The sequence below is a fragment of the Vipera ursinii genome, assembly GCF_947247035.1.
Source record: "Vipera ursinii genome assembly, chromosome: 5".
NCBI lineage: Eukaryota > Metazoa > Chordata > Lepidosauria > Squamata > Viperidae > Vipera > Vipera ursinii.
Window position 1 is genome coordinate 25,926,061 of NC_139518.1, and position 21,288 is coordinate 25,947,348.

At 38.0% G+C, this 21,288-nt stretch overlaps 2 protein-coding genes across 5 annotated transcripts; one reads left to right on the forward strand and one right to left on the reverse strand.

The window, feature by feature from the left end:
* Positions 1-575: 575 nt before the first annotated feature.
* EIF2A (eukaryotic translation initiation factor 2A) lies at positions 576-16,437 on the reverse strand. Of its 4 annotated transcripts, none has more exons than XM_083363162.1 (14): positions 16,278-16,437; positions 12,824-12,893; positions 12,159-12,233; positions 9,647-9,765; positions 8,357-8,453; positions 7,518-7,600; positions 6,386-6,459; positions 6,130-6,274; positions 5,432-5,548; positions 3,722-3,852; positions 3,490-3,606; positions 3,110-3,238; positions 854-919; positions 576-701 (listed from the first exon to the last, which is right to left on the reverse strand). In XM_083363162.1, exons 1-14 carry the CDS (start codon positions 16,303-16,305, stop codon positions 636-638), a joined length of 1,317 nt encoding a protein of 438 aa, XP_083219288.1. In that variant the 5' UTR covers positions 16,306-16,437; the 3' UTR covers positions 576-635. The 4 variants fall into 4 exon arrangements, with proteins under 4 accessions (XP_083219288.1, XP_083219285.1, XP_083219286.1 ...); XM_083363159.1 differs by having other exon boundaries at positions 3,722-4,293; XM_083363160.1 differs by lacking the exon at positions 16,278-16,437 and adding an exon at positions 14,132-14,215 and having other exon boundaries at positions 3,722-4,293.
* Positions 16,438-16,610: 173 nt separating this feature from the next.
* On the forward strand, positions 16,611-20,435 carry SERP1 (stress associated endoplasmic reticulum protein 1). Its single transcript, XM_083363163.1, has 3 exons — positions 16,611-16,935; positions 17,254-17,329; positions 18,786-20,435. The coding sequence occupies exons 1-3, from the start codon at positions 16,852-16,854 to the stop codon at positions 18,824-18,826; spliced, it is 201 nt and encodes a 66-aa protein (XP_083219289.1). The 5' UTR covers positions 16,611-16,851; the 3' UTR covers positions 18,827-20,435.
* Positions 20,436-21,288: the final 853 nt, after the last annotated feature.

The window sequence follows — 21,288 nt, forward strand, 5'->3', positions numbered from 1 at the left end:
TTTCACTTTACAGGTCACCTGATGACTGAACAATTAGCAAAAGGTGGTTTAAAATGAATTGGATAGAACCTGAAGGGATCCTGCTGGAAGGTCCTCCTTGTGAATCAGCTTCTCAGTTTGAGACCAGGTACTGTACTGCTTTAAAACACATAGATGGATAAACTCTTATTTCTTCTGGCTTTGTAATACAAGTGATGGTAACCTGTTAATGAAACATTTTGTTCCTGAATGTCCAATCCCTTTTTCTTATTTGCTGTGGAAAAAGGCTTACATTTTAGGAAACTGATTTCATTAAATATGTATAAGTTTTAAACCTGTTTTTAAGAACTCAGAGACCTACAAAACCAAAATGTGTGTGTATGTAATATTTAATATAAACCACGATAAGGAAATGATGAAATAGCTATTGCAATATAACAACCAAACCCCAGTATTGCCAAAAATTTATTTTGGATCTCAGCAACACTATTTTGGAATCAAGGCAACTGATTTTCTTCTGAATTATAATTATTTTATATTTTTTTTAGATAGTAAGCAGAAAAAAGTTAATCTATATGGGAAGTAATAAAAGTGAGCATATTTATTTATTTATTTAATTTTCATGAAAGAAAATAGTGATTTTAATTTTCTGTAGCTCAAACACCCAGTTCCAAGTCTTCCAATTCCTTTAGAAGGGTAGCCTCTTTCTGAATTTTCTCCATCTATAATAGAGATAAGACAATCTTACTTAATACACATAATGAAAAAATAGTATAAAATATAATCAACAATTTACAAATGTATCAGATTTAAGAATTCAGGTGATGTATAAATTATAGACAACTCTGTTAACTTAAGAATATAAGAAGCGTACCTGATTTTTCTCTAGCTGTTTACCTGCAGCAGCCTGCTCTTTCAGCTGTTCAATAGCCTTGAGTTTCTGTAGTTCAGAAAGCATGGTTAAAAGGAGGGCAGAAACAACAAATTTAATTTGTTTTCTGTGGTGCATGCGCATATGTGGAGGACTTTATGAATTTTTTTACTGAGCCGAAAGAGAATCCTCCAGGTTACCAATGTCCTTTCCAAAATACACTACACTAAAAAAATTATTTCAATTGGTTTAATATAAAGCAGATTCTTTAGTCCTAGAAAATAAAACCCAAACTTCTTACCTCTCTCCTTTGGTTGCACTATCCATATGGTGTTTAGAGGACAACTTGCACCTGAACATCGGCAATACAAAGGAGATGGTGCTAGACTTCCGGAGGAAAAGAGAGGAACCTGCCCCACTTTACATTTGGGGGGGGCTGTGTGGAGAGTTTCCTCCTTTAAATTCCTGTGAGTCTACCTCTGTGAAGATCTTACCTGGAAAGTCAATACAACCAGGTGGCCAGAAAGGCCCAACAGAGACTCCACTTCCTCAGGGTCTTGCGGAAGAACAGGGTACAACAACGGCTAATGACCTTCTTTTACCGGTCTACTAATGTGTTCTCTCACACTGTATTGTGGGTTGTATGCTGGCCTGACAGCCACGGATAGGAAAGTATTACAGAGGGTGGTGAGCATAGCACAAAACATTGTGGGCTGTCCCCTGACACCACTGGATGACATCGCCAAGGCTCGCTGCCTTGGAAGAGTGAGCAAAATTCTCAGGGATGACTCACACCCTGGTTGGTATCTCTTTACTCTCCTACCATCGGGTAAGAGATATAGGAGTATAGCCAGCTGTACCAACAGGGTGAAGAACAGCTTCTATCCATGGGCTGTCAGGCTCTTGAACGGGAAATAACTTTATGTATGATTGACTTGCGAGGCTGGTGTGTTGTGCAGTTAGCTCACATGGCAACAAGATGGTGGGTTTGTTGTCACTGTAAGTTGTGGGGGGGGAACGAAGGGAGGCTCAGCCAATCTCAATGTATACATGGTTGTACTTAAAGGTTCATTCATTCATTCACAGACACGCATAAGACTCACATATAACATTCAACTGTTTAATTTTGGTTTACTCCCATTTTTGCAACCTGCAGCACCCAAACTAGTCAAAATGCAGATTTTGGACAGCACATTTTTTGCAATTTGGGGACAACATGAATTTTCATAACGCTTATACCAATTTTGGATCTTGGCACTGCCTCAATTCAAAATATTGAGGCCCGTGAGTGTAGTCCGACCCAAACCATTGACTTTGCTACACCACAAATATACCCTTGTGGCTCTGAGAAGGTAAGATAGATAAAAATGATGACAATAATAGCAAAAGTACACTTCCCATTTCCCAGTCAAAAAAAGGGTTGCATCTCCTAGCTTGTGAAGTAAATTGCTGTAGTTTGTAAACCAGGAATTATGATTTATCATGGTATGTGAACCCAGTCAATTTTAGCCTAATCAACGAATATAGTCTCACATAAACCTTTAAATATAATTGGGGAATACTTTTCTATTATCTACTCTTTCATATCCTTGTTTCAAGTTAATGGAAGACTCCATGATTTAAGGTTTATCCACTAGCCCCTTTTACAAGCACTGCTCTTACAAACATAGGGAAGGGATAGATGCAGCAAGAAAAATCTCAAGATAAAACACCACTCTGTTGTTGTTCTTGTTGCAAACCTGAAAAAAACATCCATTCTTCTGTGTCTTTTTTGAAAAGAAATTTAACACTTTCTGCCTTGAGGGCTACTCTTGGCTTTTGAATATCATGCTAGAGGCCATACTCCCAAAATTTGTGAGAAGCACTAGGTTAGAAATAAATGTAATTTTAATTTACATCTAATTAACCTTAACCATAATAATTACAATTACTTCACCTATTTATCATATTGAAAAATGTACAAATAATTGCAGGGGCATCTACAGGGATGAAGGGGGGGTTCAAAAAATTCAAGATGGCAGCCATAATGACAATTTACTGGTCTTTTTGATGCTGAATATTAGGAAGTCTTTGAATGCCATACACAAGTTTTCAGGGGCTACATGTGGTCCTAGGGCCTCATATTATGTACCTTGGACTTATAGCTCCAGCTGTTACAATAGTAAGAAAAAGTAAAACAAAGATCACTAATACGACTGTTCAACAAAATGAAATGGGGAAAGGATCTATCAAAAGCCTTTGTTTGAAAAAACTGCTTACCTTTTTAAGATTTTTTATCTTTTTCTCCAACTCAGGATCTCCAGATATTTCAGAGGATATTGTATTGCTCAATTCACTTTGTACTGGAGGAGCTGGAGTGATTTCCTGGTTCCCTTTAGCTCTCGCCTCCTTTAATGAAATATATCATTAGTTAAGACCACTTTTAAATGAAACCATTCTAGGCAATGATTTTATTAATTATTGAGATGTTTTGAGTTCTCCAGAATTTCTAATTTTGGCTTATGTGATAGTGAACGACTGATCACTTCGAGCTTAATACAAAATTCTATGCAGAATCCTACTAAACAATGGTTTACCAAATACCATCTGTTCAAAATGCAATGAATCATGCTTAAGAAAAAGAATAAAAATAGCTATACCTGTTTAGCCACCTTCTTGGCTTCATGCTTCTTTTGATTTTTAAGTGCTGTTTTAGATAATGGCTTATCACCACTTTTTGACTGTGTTCTCATGTTCTGGGGTGGCTCATCCTCATGCTATGAGGGAGGAAATCAACAGAAAAATAATTGGTGTACAACCAGTTCTAATTAACTGGTGCAGAGGCATAGAAGACATAGCAGGTACTCTTCCTTGAAGATAATGATTACTTACCAGTTTAGAACTAGTTACAGGTTTATTTCTGAGAGCTGGAGGTCTATAGGCTGGGGCAGTCTTTGGTTCCTCATTTAACACTTTGCTTGGAACAGCATGGTATGTTACTGGCTTTGCTGGAAATACTCCATCTAAAAAGGGTTGCCAAATAACTTGCCAAAGTTCTGCATTTGGCTGAACTTCGTATCTGTATAAGACAGAGCCAGTATAATGCCAGATCTTGAATCCATTCCCAACTCGTAGCCTTGGAGAACATGTAGCTGTTACTATATGCTCTCCATCAGGGCACCAAGCAAAATATGTAGAATCAGAGGCCTGTGGTTTTGAAATAAGTTTGTAGTTTTTAACATCCCATACATCGAGTTGTCCACTAAGATTCCCAAATCCAGCTAATACTAAGATTTGTCCTTGAGGACTGTAGTAGACAGCATTATGGGGACCAGTCCCAAAATCAAACACAGGATCACATTTTAGATTGAAGATAGTAGTTTTAGCGGGCATGAAACCATACACAACGCAGAACTCTGTGGCATTGGGATTCCAAGCTGCATCATAAATTGGACCGTTTTTTGCTGCACAGAAAAAAAACCAGTTGAAATTGTAAAACAACATCTAAGTTGTTGAGAGACAGTAAAATAAAAACCTAAACTTAACACAAATTACAGTTTACAATGGTTCAATGAAATCACAAGTGCTACTACATATTGGTAATAAATGTTAGTTAAAAGCCAAATAGGAAGGAGAGGCAGGATACATGGGAACCAAAAATTAAATGCCATTTAGCAAATTGAAAATGGATTTTTGCCAACTTGAACTGTTTTAAGAAGTGCTAAGCCCCTGATCTGTGACTTAAAATAAACTCAAAATTAAATTATGCACATTTGTGTCTGTAAATAGTTGAGAATCTAGAGATCACAATGTATTTAGTTAAAATTATATTTAAAATTGTGCTGACCTGCATGAGACTATAAATGTTTCTTTGCAAATAAGGTTAGCTACAGCTCCCCTGTTTTCTGTTCAGAATCAATGAGAACCTGGTCAGTGATAGGAGAAACATCTGCCAATTCATCAGCCAAAATATTGCCTAAGTTCCTTGTCCACACTGTCAGTCATAAAAGATTACTGAACAAGGGTTAGTATAATCATTTTTAATAGTTACATTCATTCTCTACTTTTATTATAGATTGAAAAAAAAGTCTCAATAGGTTTCATACTATGGAACAGTTGCAGAACTCAGATTACCTACAATTTTGCAATTTTTCAGTAAGTAACTGGAATGCCCCCCCTCCATGTGGCTATTTTATTTTAAATTTGGTTATTATACAATTACAATTATAATTATAATTCAAGGTCTAAAATCTATACAGTTTCATTAAATGTAATCATATAGAATAAAAATAATTAAAGTCTTTAAAGAGAGTAGTCCTTAAAACTGGTTGGCAGCTCAAGTTTCTCTTTCTAGTGTAATAACTAAAAAAACACTTCTCATATAGAGTTGGGCTCTCTGTCCCATAAACATCTTTTTTATATAATGGAAACTTTCAATTTAAATCTTACATACTTCACTCCATTTAAGTCAGTAAGCACTGGTTGGTCTTAAGCTCTAAATATGGCTCTTTAACGATGATCTTCAAATTCTCATGTGATTCTCTTTCCCATGTGTTTAAATACTTTAAAACACATAATATAATTATTACTAGAGCCACTTACGTAGTTGTACGACAGCCGTTTCTCCATTGATTGCTATGTAATGTAGAGTTTGTTCTCCATAATAAGATGCTCCTGTTTTATCAACTTCTGTACTAGCTATTACAAGCATTGCAGTAGCTATTCAGATGAGGAAAAATGATATATTTTTTAAAGAAGCTACACAGTAATCTATTTAAAAAAAACAAAAAAACAAATAATAAACATGGCTATATGTAGTCTTGAAGTCTGAAGAGCAATATGATTTTTAAAAACTAGCTTCAGGTAAAGGAGACCATTTTAACCCCAGAATTTTTCTGCGTTTCTTCTAAATCATAATTTGTAGTTGATGCCCTCTGACTGTTGGACTACAATTTCCAGAGAATGCAATGGCTGGAAATTATGAAAATAGTTACTTAACCCTAACCCCAAAGGCCCCAAGTTAGGAAAAGGTGCTTTGGTTTCTCCTCCAAATTCTTATTCCTAAAACAGAGTCTGCACCATGGGCACATTCAGAAATATTTTTCTCAGTGTATTCTGAAGAATAAGTGTACAGAGAATCACTGTATGTTAGAGTTATACAGAATGTGACTGACAAAGCATAATACCAAGTATAAATGTCATTTTGGCATTTTGATTATTCAAGCCTATATACATGTTCAAGAAAAAAAAGTAGGCTGAAATTTTCTCAAATAAAGATAAAGCTTTTTCTAAAAAAATACCTTTGCTATTCCACAGCATTTTCACCTTATCAGCTTTAAAAAAGCTTTTGTTTGCCAAGGCAGATTGTGAGCCTTCAAAGTTAGGATATTGGTAAAGCCTTACAAAAGATGGTGCTCCTTTGCTTCCAGGAACATAAACAGCCACCTGTATTGATAAGATGTGAAATATCTGTTAAAATATATATTAAAAGTAGGTATGTTCTAAAATCTGGATGAAATCAAAATTGTACCAGGGAAAGAATTCAAAAGAAAGCACCTTGGTTGGCTGATCTCCTGGTGACAACACAAAATCATTGATTTTTTGCAGATGAAGCTTATTTGCAATTGTACCTGAAAAGATCACCATCCTCAAGTTAACAAAATTCAAACAAAAACTTTTGTGAATTGTTAGGTAGCACTGCCTATAGGTTTCAGCAAATAATAAGTAAATAAACAGTTATAAAATATATTATATACTGTACAGGGCATATTTGCTGCTTTAAAATATTTTACATGAATTATATCTTTACAAGTATGAGAAAATAAATGACTATAAATTTTATCTCAAACAGATTGCATTTAATGTAAAACTTTTAATATAAAATCTTTTAAAGCTTAAAATGGCTGTATTTTAGATAAAATACCACCATATAGCAAAACTTTGAGGTAAATTGATATCACAAAAAGATAAAAGTAAAATTTCGTATTACAGATAGCCCTTGATTTACAACAGTTCATTTAGTGACCAAAGTTACAATGGTATTGAAAAAAGTGACTAATGATCGTTTTTCACACTTATGACTGTTAAAGCAGAGGTCCCCAACCTTTTGGGCACAAGGGACTGGTACCATGGAGAAAGGTTTTTCCATGGACCAGAGGGGGTGTGGTTTTGAATATTGCCTGCATCCTGAGGATGGAGCTTTGCTTGTTTGTGCGGCCTGCTTGCTGGCATGCTGAGGATCAGTGCCAGGCCACGGACCGGGGGTTGGGGACCCCTGTGTTAAAGCATCCCTATGGTCACATGATCAAAATTCAGATGCTTGGCAAGTAACTGATATTTATGATGATTACAGTGTCCCAAGGTCAAGTGATCACCTTTTGCAAGCAAAATCAATGTGGAAGCGTTTCACTTAACAATTATGTTACTAACTTATCAACTGCAGTAATTAACTTAACAACTATGGCAAGAAAGATAATAAAATGGGCAAAACTCAGTTAACTGTCTCAGAAACAGAAATTTTGGGCTCAATTGTGCTCGTAAGTTGAGAACTACCTATACTTAATGGAATTTCAGAACTGTATTAATAAAGGTGGGAACTGCAGTAAAGCAAGCAGCTGAAAACATAAGAAAATCATGAAAAGATTAAACATGGAATGTTTATCCAAAGAACAAGAAAGAACTTGCATACTGAAGTCGTTGTTTTCAAAGAAATGAAGTTCATTGTTAACACTCCTGGCACACAGGCTTTCATCATCTGACCAGCAAGGACACCTAATGATTAGATAGTGGGGTGGTAGTTGTGGCCTTCATAAAAAGTATTTTTAACAATATTTTTAAAAAGCAGATTTTAAAAAAATATCGTTGAAAGATATATTTTAAGTTATAAATGTGTAAGGCAAATTCTAAATCTAATCATTACTTATTATATTTTCAAATGTCCCCATGAATATGTTATCTGAGAACAAGTTACATTAAAATAAAATAAAAATCAATGCTTAAAAAAACAGAGAGGACATGCATGGAGAACACAGCTTATACAGTAGAACCCTTTTTTATCCTTTTACCAATAATGACCATAGGATCAATCTTTATCTATCTCTGTACAATGAACTGATAGGTTATGTCATTTACATGTGTATTGCTGTATTTGCTTAAACACATGCACTTGAAAGCACAGGGCAGAATGTACACAATTTCTTCTGGATCATGTGACTAGGAGGAATAGGTATTTAAAACGAAGCTGGTAAAAAAAAATTGAGTAGCTGCCCATAAGTAAGTCTTGGGACAATATGCTTGGAATCTTTGTCTCCCCCAACCCATAGACCATTTCCAACTCAATTTTTCTTTTGCTGGCTTCTCTTGCAGACCAAATTTGGTCTTGTGTTCAGCCTTGTAGAATTACTGTGTTGAGAGATAGAAAGACAGAGATCTAAGTAACCTTTTGCAGAGTTGAAAAATTATTAATTAGATATTCTAGTGTTTTCAAATACCATGTTCTAAAATAATAACACTCATTGAAATACTTACCAGTTCTGTGACTTTTTCTGGATGAATGACTTAAAGCATTTTCCATTTTTCACACTGAAGAGTTGAAGGTTGGGTTCCCCTGCACCATCTTTTGCAGCTACAACATACCAAATGCATACATTATACCAACATCTCCAAAATCATCTCTGTTCCTTTGCAATATACCATTGGTCCAGGTGACATTTTGTTGCAAACCTTTTATAAAAAAGTAGCATTTTCCCCCCACTGGTCCCATTTTGTCAAGTACAAAGTAATATTTTTGTCATCAAAAAAGTGACAGCTTTTTTCCTCTCAAACCAAAATTATTCATTCTTGCCACTGTAAGATGAAATTCACTATCCTACTGGATAAGACAATCCTCAGTTGTCAACCCCTTTGCAGACAGAAAGGTATAATTTACGAAATTGAAGAATGATGCATGCTTGAACTTAAACATTTTCTGCAATATTAACTGCCAAAGGTAGTGGAGGTAATAGTGAGAATAGGTGGCATTATAAATCACAAAACATTTTTCTGTCTTTGCAATTAATAGCAAAGCCATTTTGTAAAGCAGTGCAGCATGAAAAAAAGTTAATAACTTTCTTCCTATCCCACCTTTAGAAAAAGGAAATAATATCACATATGGTTAGGCCCTGGGGGCCTGGATTGTTTGTTAGGTGTAGAAGTGTATAGATACATGGAAATGGACAGTACATCTTCAAATATTTTTATTAAATTTCTATGTTGCCCATCTTCTCTACATGGTAACTGTGGGCTGCACAGAAATTTAATACCTGAAGAATATTGCACAGAAGAAAACCAGTAGATCTTCTCTACTGTCCCAGAGTTCACAATATGAAATAATGTATATAAGTTACAGGAAATGAATGTTAGGGGGAAAAACTAACCATAAGGTATTCAAATATGGAATCATTTAGAGATCTTGAATTTGCCACGGTGACTATGATTTGAAAGATTAGGATTCATTCTTTTAAACATTATTATTACATTACTTTTCTACAACACTATCATTTCAGAATATGCGGAGAAAAACTAGCAAATCTGTCCAGACGAACTTGCACACCAAATCAAATATTTCAGGGCAGTACCATGAGAGGTCAGAAAAAGAAAACATAAGCTCATACACATGTCTTTGCTGCTTTGGAATGAATCTCTTTTCCTCAGAAATTCCATATTTATATTGTTCCAATTCAGAACAAAAAAAATAATCTACTCAAGCATTATATAATTCAAAATTAGCATGGTTGCTGCCATGTTTGCAGTAGCTGGAGAATACACAAGAATACTTACTTGTATAAAGCTGCCATGTCACCAGGACATTGCTCTTTGGAGAGAATTCAAGGCAAACTGCCTTTGGCAGATCAAAAGAATGCAGCAGGTTTTGGGTGATGACATTTACAATGTTTACTCTGGAACCAAAAAAGGTCAGCTCAGTCAAGCTTGATTACTCTGGTTAATTAACAGCTATTTAGCTGTTCCTTCTAAATCAGCTCAATTCCCAATCACAGAAAACAGATTCATTCTTCCACTTACTATGTTGCTCGGTATTTCATCTATACAGTAATTCAGAAAGCATCAAAACGTAATTAGAATAAAAATAAGAACTCTAATCTTTCCAAAACTTGTACACATGCATTTCACTAGAATGTCCTTGAGAGTCAAGGTATGTAGACTTCATTTCCCCTCTGATACACCACACTTCCCCTTTTCCACTTGGCCAAAGAAAACAGTATCTACAATAATAGGAACCTTGGGTACAATTCTAAAAATCTGGAGGACCACTTGAACACTATCAGTCAATTGCAAAAGGCAGTTTTACTTAGAACAGCTTGCATTCTGTGACAATACAGTACCATTAACATTAACATTAACACCTCAAAGAACATCTGCCTATCCCAGGTTCTTGAGAAGGGCTCGAGAGATAAAAATGCCAAATCCAAACTAAACATCTGGTTGACCAACTATAATTTATGAAATTTACATTCCACCCAACTTGCAGCGATTCTTGGTGACCTACAATTATTAAAAACATTTTAAAAAATACAAAACCCATTTTAAAAAAAGCATATGATGACAACCAGGAGGGGAACAAAAAGGAAGAAAGGGAATCAATTATCTTTGCCAAAGGCCCCAGCAAATAGCCAGGTCTTTAGGGTTCTCTGAAATACTAGTAAGGTGGGAGCCATTTGAATTTTGAACTTCATTCCAGAAGACAGGTGCTGTTGTAGAGGTGGTGTGCTTCTGGCGTTCAGAGACATGGCATTGTTTAATCGATGAAACCCAGAGTGCACAACCCTGCTAATTAGAACTAGCCAGGCAAATACTATGGGAGACAGTCCCAAGCACGTAACACCTCTGCTCCGCGAGCTGCATTGGCTTCCGGTTGCCCTCCGGGCGAGATTCAAAGTGCTGGTGATGACCTATAAAGCCCTAAATGGCTTGGGTCCGGGATAGCTGAGGGAACACCTGCTGCCGGCATCAAGCTCCCTTCATCCTGTGCGCTCCCACAGGGAGGGTCTTCTCAGGGTACCGCCGGTAAAAGATTGCCGGCGGACAATACCCAGGGGGAGGGCCTTCTCTGTGGGTGCGCCTGCCCTTTGGAACCAGCTGCCTGTAGAGTTTAGGACTGCCCCTGACCTTCGCTCATTCCGCCGGGACCTGAAGACCTGGCTCTTTGAGCTCTCTGGCCTGGACTGAGGATATTAATTGGGATTTTAATTGTATTTTAATTGGGGTTTTATTCCAAAGTTAATATAATCTTTTTAATTGATTTTAAGTTTTGTAATTTGTCGTATTGTTTTTAAAACCTTGTGAACCGCCCTGAGTCCTATGGGAGAAGGGCGGTATATAAATCTAATTAATTAATTAATTAAATATAATCAGTGGAAACCTCAAAACCCAACTCTTTACACTCATTACATCATTGTGTGATATATTAAAACCTAAGAGAAGTTTGCAAAATGTAGCTCAGTTAATCTTACCAGTAGAGTACTTAATGAAAATTTATTTCCGTATTCATTAGTTTATTCATTTAATGTATATGGTTACCAATCTGAAATTCATGACTCTGAGCTAATAACAGTTAAAAATACTATAAAAACATGTAAAAAGTGTAATCAGCAAATGAGATGAAAACAACACAAATCAACATAGCTACTGCACAGATTTTGCCACCAATCTGGATGCCCAAGCCCAAGGATAAAACAAGGTCTTGCAAAAGGCCAGGAGGGTTGTGGCAATGTAAAATGTTTGGGAAGAGGATGCCATAATAGAAAAGTGTCTCCTTCTGGGCCCTGCCATTCACACTCCCTGATAGATAGAACCCAAAGCATACTCTGCTGTCAGACCTAATGGGACAGGTAGACCTAATTGGGGAAAGAACACTGTACTACCTATATAAAATTAAATAGAGAAGTATGCTACTTATCCAAAATACCATAATCATATAAAAATAATTGGTACTCACATTCCACCAAAGTATAGTCGTCGACTTACAACTGGTCCCTTAAAACAGGACTCTGCTTATTGGCATGGAGCCCTGTTGGGGACGTTCCATAACTGGAGGTGGCCAGTGGATTAAAAGAAGGCTCCACTTCCACCCTATTTTATATTAGTTCCAAATGAGACAGAGTATATTTTACTGATTGCAAAAGTCACAGTAACCTGCTTTATAATAGTGAAGTATGCAAAATACTTTCCTACTGGAGGAAGTATCTGGCTAAAACTAATGAGCTTATTTAAAGCAATGTTTTAATATATATTATTACATATATAAACACCCCAAACATAGAAAAAAACTAACTTTTCTCCATTGCCCCATGCAAAAAATGATCCATCTCTGCTGAAAGTAAACACTTTTGCATTTTTCCCAGAATCTCTGAAAGCAAAAACAAAAATAAATTAGAATTCAAATAACTTATAAAGAAAAAAAGAAAATTATTTAGATGAAATATAAAGTATCAATTTTTAAAAAATGCTTCCAACAATAATTTTATTATTTTGATATAAAAGAAATAAACATTATGATCAGACAAAAACAGAGGTGAAATAAGCCAGATGAGACATATTTCCCACCCAAAACAGATTTAAGTATGCTTTCCAGTAATACAATGGTATGCCAATAGTATGCTTGTTTCATTTCTGTGCTTAGATGTCTGAACAAAGAAAGATGCTAACAATTTAACTTACTTTTTTAATATGTGGAATTGTTTCATTTTCCATTTAATAACAAAAAATGTCCTGCCCCACCAAAGCTGTAAATTAATAGTCCAAGACATTATGATTATTACAAAAACCTGAGTAATATTTGAAGCAGCAACTAGAAATGTACATTCATGTTTATAAAATTTAAGCTCTGCTGAACAGTACATCAGTGCATTCCCAACCTCTACATATGCATCTGATAATTTGTTATTGTTATAGGCATCCTAAAATGTATACATTTAATAAAGCCAAAAATGAAAATACCTTTGAAATGTTGTATGCTCTGTAAAATGAGGTGGCCCATGCAACATATAGAGTCCTTCAGATCCTCGTACTAGCAAAATAATGGAATAATATGCCATATGTTTATTTTGCTTCAAATACATTAATCCTTAGTTTCATACAATAGAGAAAATTCTAAATTAAATGAGCATATTTTGGTTTAATAATAAAATATGAATATATATTTTGTGTAATAACCATGAACCTGAAGCTTCATATTTACTTGTTTATGAAATATATATTATGCTCATCTCGCAGTTTGAGACAACTGTGAACCACTTACAACATGATAAAGCAAATGGATGTCAAAACCATCATAAGTATAAAAAAGATTAAAGTTACAAAAACCATGGATTTTAAAAGCATAGAGGTAGTGGTGGTTTCTGTTACTACATTAGCTACCTCCATCCAACAGTTGCTCTTTCATGGCCCCATGACAACTGACAAAGCCAGATTTTAAAGCATTTCCTGAAGGCCAGATAGGCAGTGGCAGACCTCACTTCCTGCAGCAATATGTTCCAGAGTGTGGAGGTTGTGGCAAAAAAGGCTCTTCTCCTGGACCTCACTTGCAGCAATTCCTTGGCTGATGGGATCCACAATAGGCCTCTTCTACCAGGATGAGTGGAGCAGGCCAATCCCATTGTGGCAAGGTGGCTCCTGAAATATCTCAGATCTATGCCACAGATGGCTTTAAAGGTAATGACCAACACCTTGAATCAGACCCAGATCAGATCAGCAGCCAGTGAGCTCACGTATCAGTGGCGTTACATGTGCCACACTAGGAGCCTTCAAAACTCCTCATGCTGCTGCATACTCTTGTAACTTCCTAGAGTTGCTTCAAAACACAATGAGTGGCTATTAAATTTAATAAGTAAAATAAAAAAAATCTGGACCAATTGTAGCTTCCAAATACTCTTCAAGGATAGCTCCATGTAAAATGTGTTGCAATAATCCAAACAGGAGATAATGAAGGCATGAGGAACTGAGCACAAAGCCTCACAATACAAAAAGGATGCATAACCTGAAGTTGTGCAAAGACTCTCCAAGCCATGATTGCCATTAACCCCAAGTTGGGGAGTCAACATGCCTCCAAATACCAGTTATAGAGGAATATGTTTCCATTTGCTGCTTATAAGCACCCACAAGGCATCCATCAATCAATATATCGTTGTCCCTGTCATAGAATAATCCAAAATAATCCAACGTTTAACATATCAGTGTTTCCTTTGTGGTAGTACACTTCAGCATGATATAAAGTGAAGGAGGAAATTTAATGAACTACATACTCACTATTTCCTCTTAGCACTTTTATTTTTAAGTGCTTTCATACTGGCATAAATCCCAGGGAAGACCAGTGACATGGAACAAAATTACCTTAAGCAAATATTGAAATTTGTACAAACACATTAATATTACACATCTCATGAAGTGGCATTTACTCTATTGTTCCACTGTTATTTATTTATTGACATATTAACTCCAGTAAAATAAAATGTAGTCATTTAAAATTAAGTCTAGGAGCATGCCTCTGGCATTAGCTCTGCAGAAATATTTTAAAAGATTACTTCTGATGCTATGTAATTGTGATGCAAACAAATATAAAATATCAAACAATACTGAAAAAGAAAAGTACAATAAATGTAAAACCAGTCTAGGTTGGATTCACACACATCTTCACATGAATGTAATTACATTATCCTACTTTACTTGAGTTCAGAATTACATAAAAATAGCCTTGCTTCAGGATTTATGCCAGAGAAAAGCATGGTTGCATGCATGACTCCACTCCCTCTCTAACTTTGAGCTCTACGACTTCGTAGTGCTTAACTGTCTTCATCTAGGACATTTTCTAAATTATAACATGAGACAAAAAGAAAATATTTCATTACCCAAACTACCCATGTTCCCCCGAAAATAAGACCAGGTGTTATATTAATTTTTGGTCCAAAAGACACATTAGGGCTTATTTTCCGGTTAGGTCTTATTTTCGGGAAAATACAGTACTAAATACATCCATCTGGCTGATGAGCTTACCTACGTCTTATTTTGGGGGTGGGGCTTATATTACAAGCATCCTGAAAAATCATGCTAGGGCTTATTTTCCGGTTGAGTCTTATTTTCAGAGAAACACGCATTACCTAGTTTGGATAATGAAATGTCTGCAAGAAAACAACCAAGCTCAGAAAGCACTAAGGACCCCTCATTTCAACCCTGAGCTACAGACTCCCTTATGCATGAATATGCCAGATGAAAAGGTTAGTGCAGTACCTGGCTCAGCATAGCCCTAAGCAGGAGTTTGGTACTCCACAGCAAACATCAAGCATTTCACCATTAGTTAAGTATAATGCAAGAGAATTCAGCAGTATCTGATCATCTGGCAAATACCAGCAGGGCCAGACAGGGGTTGCACAATGGAGCCTCTGTAATAAGGAAATCTGCCAAATCGAAAAAGAACCTTTAGGCATTCATGAGCAAACGATGTCATTCTAGAGAGTTTCCACTCAGAAAAAAAGGAGGGAGGAAATTTATGTAGGTGATAATAGAGAGAGGAAGTTAAGATGGAAAAGAAGGGGGAAAGTGTCTTCGGTACTAGCATGTTCCAAACCTGACTTCTCTAGTCTTGGACGAGTGGGGAGACATCTAGACCAGGGGTAGGCAACCTCGGCTCTTTTATGACTCATGGACTTCAACTCCCAGAATTCCTGAGTCAGCATAGCTGACTCAGGAATTCTGGGAGTTGAAGTCCATGAGTCATAAAAGAGCCGAGGTTGCCTCTTTACAGTCTGAATGAGCATAAATGTGCTGAGTGAGCATAAATGAATATTCTGGGTACATACAAATGCATTTAGTAATGTTTGTAAACTTAAAACTATCGCTCTTCAAAAAGTAACTTTTTCCTGTCATGGTTGAACCCACATTCTTTTGACCAAATGACTGATGGAATGCAAGGATATCCGTAATTTCAGAGACAGCTCCGAGAGCTACTTCTGTCTGCAGCTAAGCCCTTGTTTTGACAGGCAACCGAATGCTCTTCCCCAGTGACTCTTTCCCTTGAGAAGCCTACGTTAGCCACGCTCGTACTACCAAAAGTGGTTTGCACAGAAACAGCTCACTGGAGAGGTACAACCCTCTCTCCCCTCCTCCCCCCGAAAAAAGTAAAAGGTTATACAAAACCCCGCTAAAAATGCCGCAAGTGTGTGACGTTCTCAGGCCTCTAGCACAGTGTTTCCCAACCTTAGGAACTTGAAGATGCGTGGACTTCAACTCCCAGAATTCCCCAGCCAGCATAGCTGGCTGGGGAATTCTGGGAGTTGAAGTCCACGCATCTTCAAGTTCCTAAGGTTGGGAAACGCTGCTCTAGCAGACTTCACAACAAGCCTTACAACGAGAGCCATCTTGGCAGAGAACGGGCCTGATTGATTTATTCTGAACCCACCTGCCAAGAGCGGCGTGGGAGGCTCCATCTTTATCCGGATGCGGCACTTGTCCTTCCGGGTGGCGCACAAGGGGTCACAGCAGAAAACTGTACACGTTTGCTCTGCCCTCCATCGCCAGCTCAATAGCGGAGTTTTTTCCGGGTGACGTGTAGCAAGCTGAAGGGGGAGGATAGGATTGGGCCTTGGGTCACATGGCCGCGAGAAAGCTTCGCCACAGGGCTCCTCAAGTGAGCTCGGCGCCCATTGGACAATGGCGATAGAGGGCGGGAGTTCCGTCAACTACGCTTTTCAGGCGAAAGCGTGAAGAGCGGAGGCTCGAGGAGAATCTGGCTTCCGGGGCCCTCCCGTCCGCTTCTCCGCCGCTGGGCAACGCGCTTCCGGAGGGTGGGATCTGCGTGAAGGGCAGTTGCTGCTTACGCGGCGGCTTGGCTGGGAAGAGCCCGAGAGGCGAGGCGGACGGTCCTCCTGCGATCCCCGGCGCGGAGCTCCCACAGCCCGAGAGCGGCGTCGCTCGGCGAGTCCCAGACGGAAGAGGCGGCGGCGGCGGCGGCGGGGACGGCAACTGCAGACAAGATGGTGGCGAAACAGCGGATCCGGATGGCCAACGAGAAGCACAGCAAAAACATCACGCAACGCGGCAACGTGGCCAAGACCTCGGTAAGGGCCCGTCGCATCCCTGCCTCTCTCCGGCCTCTCGGGCCGCGTCCGCTCGCTCCCTTTCCCGCAGCAACCCGCAGCTCGGCGGGCCGGTACCCCTCGTTCCCTTCGGCCAGGGAGATAAGAGAGGAGCCTTTTCTTAAGGCAGCCCAGCCGCCCTGGGAGGCTTCCTCCCCGTTCGACGTCCCTTGGCTTCGGAGACCCTCCCCGGCTTGGTAATCCCCGGGAGGGTTGCTGGCGGGGCGGGGGGCGGCGGATTTGTGCCCAAGGCGGCTGCGAGGTTTCCGTCCCTCTGACCCTCGCTGCCTCTCCCCGCAGAGAAACGCCCCCGAGGAGAAGGCATCGGTGGGGCCGTGGCTGCTGGCCTTGTTCATCTTCGTGGTTTGCGGTTCGGGTAAGTGTCGGTGCTGGCTGCAGCTGCGGAGGAGGTCAGGTTCCCCCCCCCCCCAGGAATTGAAAGCGGTGCTGGGCTGGCTTTGCCGGAGGAGACTGGGCGAGCGAGCCCCATTGCAACTCCGGGGGGGCCGTCTTTGGTTACGATCCAGAGCAGGCAGGGGATGAGAAATGCTTAGGACGCGTGAACATTTCAGCGGTAAAGAAGAAAGAGTCACAAACGGAGAGTCTTCCCTCTCTGCGAAAACAACAAGCATTGAAAGCAGCGTTTTCAGGAAAACAAATAATGACATTGCCTCTGACGGGCTTTCAGGTGAAGATGCCGGTGCATTTGGTAGGTAGTAGAGGAGACTTTTATTGCTGCAATAGTTAATACGTTTACCATTATTTGGCAATCAGAATATATGATGCCGATGTGTACTTCTCTAATTTATATGCTGCTTGGCCTAGGCCAGGGGTCGGCAACCTCGGCTCTTTTATGACTCGTGGACTTCAACTCCCAGAATTCCTGAGCCAGCTATGCTGGCTCAGGAATTCTGGGAGTTGAAGTCCACGAGTCATAAAAGAGCCGAGGTTGCCGACCCCTGCCCTAGGGTACTATTTGGTCAAGCTTTTTTTTTAATAAGCTTACACTGATCTTTATCTAATTCTGTAACATTTGTATGTAAGCAACCTCTGAATGTTCCATTTCACAATTTATTTCAAATTGCTTCATTGAAAATAACAGGCTTCTTGTATACCAGATGGCTCAGGACAAACCTTTGGGGGAAAAAAAGATGAAAGCTTATGCAGAGTAGTCTTAAGCACTGTCATTAATGGGGTCATGTGATCATTCACCTGTGCCTTTTATCAGCTTTCAACTTCGTTTACCATTACAAATTATGTTAGACTTTATGAGTTTCATTACATGATACTAGACTTTATATTTTAATTTTTATAATGTTCTTTCATTTTTAATAATTTTATTTTTATCACTGTTTTATATATTGGCTTTTATTGTTGTATGCCTCACTCTTCTGTGAGGTGACCAACCATATAAATGTGATAAATATCTACTTTCCAAATATCCCTGGCAAAATTAACAAGAAGCACCTTACACTAGAACTTTAACTGTTAGATGATTTGCTCACTCATTAATCAGGTATTTATAAAAAATAGGCAACACATAATGGAAAATAGTACTGTACTGTAAAAATCTAAATTTGCAATATTGTAATCTACACATTTAGTATTTTGTACACTCCAATAACTTGTTTACATGTTATGTGTGAATTAACTAATGTCATATTTGAGGGGATTATTTTATTTCTATAGAAAAACTCAGCAGTTGATAAATGATAGAACATTGAAATAGGGGTCCTTCCAGATAAGGGAGCTAAACTAACTAAAAAGGCATGTGCCATTTGATGAATGCTAATGTTCTTTGTTTAGTAATACTTTTTTGTTTTGTTTTATAGCAATCTTCCAGATTATTCAGAGTATCAGGATGGGCATGTGAAAGAGTTGGTCTTTAAACAAGAATTTTTTTTCCTGTGAACTATGAACTCTCATTCCTAATGGTCGATAACTTGGAATTTAAATTTCCTGTCGTCTTGCTTCTTAAGAACTGTCCATGTTGGCCACATGTCATTCCAGGTTCTTTCACAAATCATTCCAGGTTTTCTAGTCCATGCCACAGTGCCTTGAAAAAGCACCACATGTATAAAGCAATAAAGAATTATTGTTAACTTAAAATGGTGGATCTACTTATTCTGTGAATCAAATTCATGATTTATGTTGATATTGAAGTATCATAAAGTATATTTTAAAATATAATCAGTGTAGGTAGTGATTGCATCATATGTAAACACTGATTTTTGTTAATCTTCTGTATAAATGGAAGTGTTTTATTTAAAAGAAAAGTGAAACTTATTAAATGGTAACTTTATAACTAGCTTAAAGCACATTCATGCAGTTCAGTTAAAGGATGCCTGCTGTGGTTTTTGCTTATCTAAAGGCCATCTTGTATATCTGTAGCTTAGCTTTAGTGTAGCATGTGGCGATTTAATTATAAATCTAGTAGAATACCTTATCCTATGCTTCTTTTGGATCCTGTTTTATTAAACAATGTAATGTGAAACCAGTGGGTTAATTGACCATAATTTACACAAAGGAACAAAGCTTTTCAGTCTTAAAACGCAACAGACATTTCTCAAAATGCTTAGCTGCTACTGTTAAATTGTATTGAATGTCAGTGTTTCTTATGCCATTATTGCATTGTTGGGGTATGATAATTGTGGGCACAACTCAGAAGATACATTAGGGATGTAAATACCACCTCTTGATGTGTTCCACATCAACCATATATTGTTTATACAGACAGCATTAACACGCATGCAGGCTGAACTGTACCCCACTTCAGCTGTACAAATTAACAGATTAAACATACTGCTGAATCCAAATTTTTATATTGCTGTGACATGAGCCATTTTCTGTAAATTCTACTGCATGTTAATGTAGAAGTCAATGAAACGATGTAAGGGTAAGTGGGTTGCACTTTCACAGGGTAGTAAACCTCAGATTGAAATGTCCTTACCACTATTAACAGCTTCTTGCAAAGCATATAGCAACGAAAAAGCTAAGTTTGGTACTCTATCAGGGAATACCTTATAGATAGGTAACTGGACCACATAATACTTTTTAAAGGGCTGAGTGGAACTTTAACTAGATAAATGACTCTTAATCCTGAAAAATGGGGATGATGGGCAGATTACTGGAAGACTATACTTTGTACTGTTAGCAGTACATTCTGTAAACGGGAAATGCTTGTTTGTAATCTAAGAACAATTTCCAATAAATTACTTTAAAATCTGATATGTGTTAAGTTTTCAAAATCCCTGATTTAATTTGCATGAAGAAAATCCTATATTAGACAGTGTTATTTTTCTGTTCAGTGCCATTTTATGAGCTATAAAGTTCCTTGGCTGGTGATGTAGTACTAACTATATTGATCCCTATCCTATATTAATACAAGATTGGTGGTGCAGAACTAAAAATGAGTTGCATAAGGAGAAGACCAGCTTCTACCACAGTTTAAATCTTTAATTACTTAAGAATCCAATCTTGGTCTTCACAGCAGAGTAAGTTTATAATTTTATTTTATTTATTTTATTTTAATCTCATTTATATCCCGCCCTTCTCCGAAGACTCAGGGCAGCTTACAATCTAAGCACAAATTAAAAGTGCTTAGCAATAGCAATAGCCAATAATATTAAAAGGTTTAAAATTAATACTACAGCTATGGTCAATCTCCCATCATAATGGAGCATAGTATTCAGGCTAACTAGTTTTAAATGCTAAAGTTTATATCTGCCAGACATTTAGAAGTACAACATCTGGAATTACTAATCATCCTGGTTTGAATTTATTGACACTGCTCCAAAAACACTGGAAATGTTTTTGGTTGTGTGTCTCAAGATAGGTATCATTGACTCTTGTGATGCATGTTTAAATCATAAAGGGGAGTTTTGGTTATAGGAACTGAAAAATCCTAATATTTTGGTCATCCCATTTATGGGTGCACAAGCTTAACACAACTAAACAAATGTGGGAAGGATGCAGCATGTTAAACTAAATGTTTCCAAGCTTTTCCATTGTTCAGTTTTTCCAGTGGTATATTGGCTAACTCTAATTTAGTTTATCGTTCAAATGAGCGGTCCTTCAAGCCTCTTGAGAAATGGTATGCAGCTATCAGTGGCTCTTTTGCAGTTTTGAGAAGTAACAGTTACTTCTAGTAATTAACCACTGGAAAGCATTCTCGCTTGCACGGTGCCATGCATTTCCTTCGGCCGTCCTATACGGCAAGTACAACAAGACACCACTGTCTGAAAGACTGCCCCTGTGGCTCTGGAGAGGTGGAGACCATTGACCATTGAGTAGGAGACCTACTCCTTCGATGCTTCTTCTACAGAGCCATTCAGA

Excerpts from the sequence above, each read along its gene's own strand:
- EIF2A (XM_083363159.1), bottom strand. The coding sequence starts at position 16,305 with ATGGAGCCTCCCACGCCGCTCTTGGCAG. Across the intron at positions 12,234-12,823 it reads GAGCATACAACATTTCAAAG|AGATTCTGGGAAAAATGCAA; the intron begins GTATTTTCATTT and ends TTTTGCTTTCAG. Across the intron at positions 3,239-3,489 it reads CCAAGAAGGTGGCTAAACAG|GAGGCGAGAGCTAAAGGGAA; the intron begins GTATAGCTATTT and ends ATTTCATTAAAG.
- SERP1 (XM_083363163.1), top strand. The coding sequence starts at position 16,852 with ATGGTGGCGAAACAGCGGATCCGGATGGCCAACGAGAAGCACAGCAAA. Across the intron at positions 16,936-17,253 it reads GCAACGTGGCCAAGACCTCG|AGAAACGCCCCCGAGGAGAA; the intron begins GTAAGGGCCCGT and ends CTCTCCCCGCAG. Across the intron at positions 17,330-18,785 it reads CTTCGTGGTTTGCGGTTCGG|CAATCTTCCAGATTATTCAG; the intron begins GTAAGTGTCGGT and ends TTTGTTTTATAG.